The 5,524-nt window shown below is 58.7% G+C and overlaps 1 protein-coding gene across 2 annotated transcripts in view; it reads left to right on the top strand.

The window, feature by feature from the left end:
- The window catches only part of HOOK2 (hook microtubule tethering protein 2), a 10,936-nt gene that overhangs the window by 3,165 nt on the left and 2,247 nt on the right, over positions 1–5,524 (top strand). Inside the window, exons 8-16 of one of the 2 annotated variants that reach the window (XM_007469100.1) lie at positions 86–276; positions 361–501; positions 1,760–1,961; positions 2,256–2,366; positions 3,046–3,133; positions 3,519–3,588; positions 4,289–4,426; positions 4,521–4,614; positions 4,809–4,843. In XM_007469100.1, the coding sequence (XP_007469162.1) occupies positions 86–276; positions 361–501; positions 1,760–1,961; positions 2,256–2,366; positions 3,046–3,133; positions 3,519–3,588; positions 4,289–4,426; positions 4,521–4,614; positions 4,809–4,843 (1,070 nt within the window). The remainder of the gene's footprint in view (positions 1–85; positions 277–360; positions 502–1,759; positions 1,962–2,255; positions 2,367–3,045; positions 3,134–3,518; positions 3,589–4,288; positions 4,427–4,520; positions 4,615–4,808; positions 4,844–5,524) is intronic. The other variant, XM_007469101.1, reaches the window with a different exon arrangement.

Here is a 5,524-nt window from a genome sequence, read left to right on the forward strand (position 1 = left end):
CCACCTTGGCCCCACCTGCGTGGGGCCAAGGTGGGGGTCCACAGGTGCTCCCAGGGCAGGGTCGCCCGCATAGCCCCTCTCCCAGCTCCGGCTCGTCTGTATGCCCTGCCCACAGCTCGTACTCCTGTCAGAGGAGAAGCAGAGCCTGGTTCAGGAAAATGAGGTGCTGAGGGAGCGGGTGGGCCGGTCCGAGGGTGAGGGCGCCGCAGGCCTCACCTCCAAGAAGCTGCTGCTGCTGCAGTCCCAGCTGGAGCAGCTGCAGGAAGAGAACTTCAGGTATGGTCAGTTGGGGACAGGGCCAGCAGGCCAGGGGACTGGGGCAGGTACAGTGCCTTCATGTGATGCTTCCCCCACCCCCAGGCTGGAGAGCGGCAGGGAGGACGAGCGCGTGCGCTGTGCCGAGCTGGAACGGGAGGTCGCCGAGCTGCAGCAGCGGAACCAGGAGCTGACCAGCCTGGCCCAGGAGGCACAGGCCCTGAAGGATGAGATGGATGAACTTCGGTGAGTGGCGGGTCCCCACCACACATCCCCATTGCCAGAGCGCCCCTCTGATGCCATAGGACCTCTGTAACCCCCAAATTCCTAGTGGGCACCCACAATGCCCTGTTGACTCCACAATACCATCCCGAACCCCACCGCACTATCCTGGAATCCACCATATCCTCTGGACAACACCAAACTTCCTGGATCCATGGTGCCCCCCAGGACCCCACAGTGTCCCCCTGTTATCCCACATTGTATCCCACATACCTTAGAGCAGGGGTCACAAACCCCTGGGCCGCGGACTGGTTCCGGTCCGCGGCCTGTTAGGAACTGGGCCACACAGCAGGAGGTGAGCAGAGGGCGAGAGAGTGAAGCCTCATCTGCCGCTCCCCATCGCTCCCCACCACTCTCCATCACTCGCATTACTGCCTGAACTATCCCCCTACCCGCCGCCGTTCCGTGGAAATACTGTCTTCCATGAAACCGGTCCCTGGTGCCAGAAAGTTTGGGGACCGCTGCCTTATAGGATCCCTGTGACCCCAGCAAGCCTAGGGGGTCATAATGCTCCCCAGACCCCACTGCACCATTCTGGGACCCATCATGCCCCAGCATCCCATGTTGCCCTTCAGGACCCCACAATGCAATAACTTTGCCCCTGGTGACCCCTCTGTCCCCCCATCACATGACTGTACCTTCTTATGACTCCACAGCATCCCTGCAAGCACAGAGTTCTTGGTGGGCCCCCATAGCACCCACCCCTCAACCTCACTTTGCCTTCTGTTGCCTCAAAGGGCTCCCCTGTGACCCCTATGGCATCATCCCTGTAATGTTAAAGTGCCTAATGAGCCCCTACCATACCTTCAAGAGCCCCACAGTGCTCTGCCTCAAAGATCCCCCATGACCCCACCACGGCCCCTGCACCCACAATACCTTTGTTAGGCCCACAGCTACATCATGACCCCAAAGTGTCCAGGGGCCTCCTCAGAACCTCTGGGCCTCATCATTCCCCCTGTAACCCCACAGTCATTTTTGTGTCCCCCAGATTCTGATTTTGACCCTGGGCTAACCATTGATGTTTAGGGCTCCATTTATGCTCCCTAATGATTCCCCCAGCGCCACCAGGCCCCGCTGACCCCTGACCCTCATGACCCATCACCTTGAACCCAAATGCCCCAAGGCTGACCCGACACCTTCCCCTGCCTTGAGGGCCTCGCATCCAGGCTGAACCCTTGACCTCAGACCCCCGCCTCCTCTTCCCACTTGCCACCGCCCGCAGGCAGTCCTCAGAGCGCGCAGGGCAGCTGGAGGCCACGCTGAGCAGCTGCCGGCGCCGCCTGGGCGAGCTGCGGGAGCTGCGGCGGCAGGTGCGGCAGCTGGAGGAGCGCAACGCCGGCCACGCCGAGCGCACGCGGCAGCTGGAGGAAGAGCTGCGCCGGGCAGGCTCCCTGCGCGCCCAGCTAGAGGCGCAGCGGCTGCAGGTACGGGCAGGGCCCTGGACCTGGACTGGGGTGGGGGCTCCTCTTGGCCAGCCGCAGACTTTGGCTCACCCTCAGCGTGGTGCTAAGTCCTTCCACCCAGAGTCTGCTCCCATTTTTATATGGAGGCCACGCCCTTTAGGCCAGCCAGCTCCTCCCTAGGCTTGTAAGCCCCACCCCTTAAGCCTCCTCCTCCAAGTTCCCTCAGCTGGTCCCTCTGGCCCCGCCCTTTCACCTTGTACTCAGTCCCTGCCCCTCCTTCCCACCCAGCTGTCCTCTCCCCTCTCCTCTGTTTAGGTTCAGGAACTGCAGGGCCAGCGGCAGGAGGAGGCCATGAAGGCCGAGAAATGGCTATTCGAGTGCCGCAATCTGGAGGAAAAGTATGAGTTGGTGTCAAAGGAGAAGGAGGTGAGGCTGAGGTCCCTCCACCCAAGCCCCACCCTGCCCATCGTGGCAGAGCCCATTCCCTAGGACAGCAGTCCCCAACCTTTATAAGATTTGTTTTTTTTTAAGGGAACTTTATTATTTTATTTATTTATTTTTGGCTGCGTTGGGTCTTCGTTGCTGCACGCGGGCTTTCTCTAGCTGCGGTGAGCGGGGGCTACTCTTCATTGCGGTGTGTGGGCTTCTCACTGAGGTGGCTTTTCCTGTTGCAGAGCACGGGCTCTAGGCACACGGGCTTCAGTAGTTGTGGCACGTGGGCTCAGTAGTTGTAGCTCACGCGTTTAGTTGCTCTGCAGCATGTAAGATCTTCCTGGACCAGGGCTCGAAGCTGTGTACCCTGGATTCTTAACCACTGCGCCACCAGGGAAGCCCAGCGGTCCCCAACCTTTCTGGCACCAGGGACCGGTTTCGTGGAAGACATTTTTTCCACGGACTGGGGGTTGGGGGCAGTAATGCGAGCAACGGGGAGCTATAGGGAGTGGCAGACGAAACTACACTTTCTTGCCCATCGCTCACCTCCTGCTGTGTGGCCCACTTCCTAACAGGCCACGGACCGGTACTGGTCTGCGGCCCAGGGGTTGGGGACGCCGATCCTAGGAGACTGATCCAGCCTCAAGTGGCCTGTTGCATCCTGTCCCTCCAGCGGCTGCTGGCAGAGCGGGACTCCCTGCGGGAGGCCAATGAGGAGCTGCGCTGTGCCCAGTTGCAGCCTCGCGGGCTGAGCCAAGCCGGTGAGTTGGAAGCCCATCCCAGGGCCTGGGAGATGGCTGGCCTGGAGCCTTACCTGGCCTGGTGTACTGTTAGGGCAGGCAGAAAAGGCAGTGTCCCAGGGCTTGTCTAGGTTGGGGGCAGAGCTAGGCCACGCTGGAGGGAGGCTAGAGTGGAAAGAGGTGACATGGGCTGACAGAAAGCAGAAACCGTTTATTGGGGCTCTGGGTGGGGCAAAGGCAAACCCAGGCCAAGGATCATGGCTCCTTGTCATGCCAGGGGTGGGGTTTGGGTCAAGTCAGGCTTTTGGCCGAAGTTGAGCCCCCAAAGATGCTTCTCGGAAAGAGGATCCTAGGGATAGGGACAGAAACTGTGCAGCCACCTGAAGACTTTTCACACATTCTCCAGACCCCTCACTGGATCCCACCTCACCGGCTGTGGAAAACTTAGCAGCCGAGATCCTACCTGCGGAGCTCAGGTATCCTGGGGTCACTCAGAGCTCTGGCCCCACTGGGGCCTGCCAGTGCCCACCCTCAGCCCCATCCCCAGTACAGGTATTTACCGCTAGCCAGGCCTTGCTCAACTTGGTTCCCAAGTCCTAGCCGGGCTTCTAGGCCCACTCACTCCTAATTCTGCTCTTACCTGGCCAGGGCTCTAGCCCTATTGGTGGCTCACCTCTTCAGGATCCGTCCTCAGTGCACAAATTAGATCCAACCCATCTGTCTCCACTCCCCAGGCAAAAATCCTTTGCCCCAGCCCTGCACACATTGGGTTCTGCCCCCAGGATACAGCCCTGTCCTCAGTATATTCCCTGCTAGGTTCACTGCCCTGTGCGCTGCCGGTAAGAACTCCCACTTTTCACTTTTCAGTGTCTTACTTTACCGGCAGCCGCATCTCAGTGTTCTAATCCTCTCCTGTAGCCCCACCCTTCCCTGGCGCCACCCCTAGACCCAACTCATGGCTCCGCCCACTTCCCACCCCCACCCCCACCGGCGCTCCGCCCACCCATGCTTAGGCGCTGTCCCCTGTACTCTAACCCTACCCCAGGGTCTGGCTGGGTTCTTCCCCCAGAGCTCTATCCCTCTCCTGGCCCCGTCTGCCCAGTTTCCCTGCTGGAGCCTTGGTAGGCCTGAGTGGTGACCCATCTCCCGCACTGCTCACTCCTTCCTGGTCCGCAGGGAGACGCTCCTACAGCTTCAGCTGGAGAACAAGCGCCTCTGCCAGCAGGAGGCGGCCGACCGGGAACGGCAGGAGGAGCTGCAGCGCCACCTGGAGGAGGCCAACCGCGCGCGCCACGGCCTGGAGATGCAGCACTGGTGAGGACCCACCTGGCGGAGGGGGGCCTCTCACACGCTTGGAGGGGGTCTGAGGGCGGGCGCAGGCACTAAGTGCCCCCCCCCACCCCTGCAGGCTGAACCAGCAGCAGCTGTCGGAGCTGCGGGCCCAGGTGGAGGACCTGCAGAAGGCCCTGCAGGAGCAGGGGGGCAAGACTGAAGACGTGAGTGCCCACCTCCTCCCTGCCTGGCCCTCCTTTGTGTCTCCCAATAACCCTTCTCTCTCTCCCCCCGCTGCTGTCCGATGCCCCGTGAAGTCCATTGTAAGTACCTTGAGCCCAGGGTGGCACCCCCTACCCTCAGTCTGGAAAGAGGTTTGGACCTCTGGAGCCCTCACTCACCCAGTGCCTGTTCTCTCCTCCAGTCAACCCTGCTGAAGAGGAAGCTGGAGGAGCATCTGTGAGTCCCAGAGTGGGGGTAGTCTTGGTGGGGGGAAAGGCTGGGGCAAAGGTGTTGGGGGTGGATCCGGTGTCGATGGGGAGTTCTTGATTAGGAAAGGGAGTCTGAAGGGTCAGCTCAAGTGGGGCCTTATAGACTAAGGGAAGGCATATGGAATGTTTCGGGGGAACAATGGGGGAGCCACAGAGGAAACTGCAACAAGGTTGTGTGACAAAGTAATAGTCACCTTTTACTTTTGCATTGTTAAAAAGGAAAGTTGTTTTTTTGTGTTTTTCATTTTTGGCCACACTGTGTGGCTTGTGGAATCTTAGTTCCCCAACCGGGGATTGAACCCGGGCCCACAGCAGTGAAAGCTCTGAGTCCTAAGCCCTGGACTGCCAGGGAATTCCCAAAAAAGGAACTATTAAAAAAAAAGAAAGAAAGAAACTATTTTAAATAGCTATCACGTTTATAGTTTAAAAACCAAAATGTATCCCGAGCTATACAGAAATAAAGGGTATACCTCTGAGTCCTCCCTCATTGACTCAGTTTCCACCCCATCCCACCCTCATTTCTATTAGTTTATTATGGAAATCCTTCCAGAATTTTTAAAGCAGATCCAAATGAATATGAATATAGATTTTTACTATCATTCCTTATTTACACAAAAAGTAGTGTAATATGTGCACTTTGCTTTCCCTA

The sequence above is a fragment of the Lipotes vexillifer genome, unplaced genomic scaffold, assembly GCF_000442215.2.
Source record: "Lipotes vexillifer unplaced genomic scaffold, Lipotes_vexillifer_v1.1 scaffold1699, whole genome shotgun sequence".
In the NCBI taxonomy this organism is placed as follows: domain Eukaryota; kingdom Metazoa; phylum Chordata; class Mammalia; order Artiodactyla; family Lipotidae; genus Lipotes; species Lipotes vexillifer.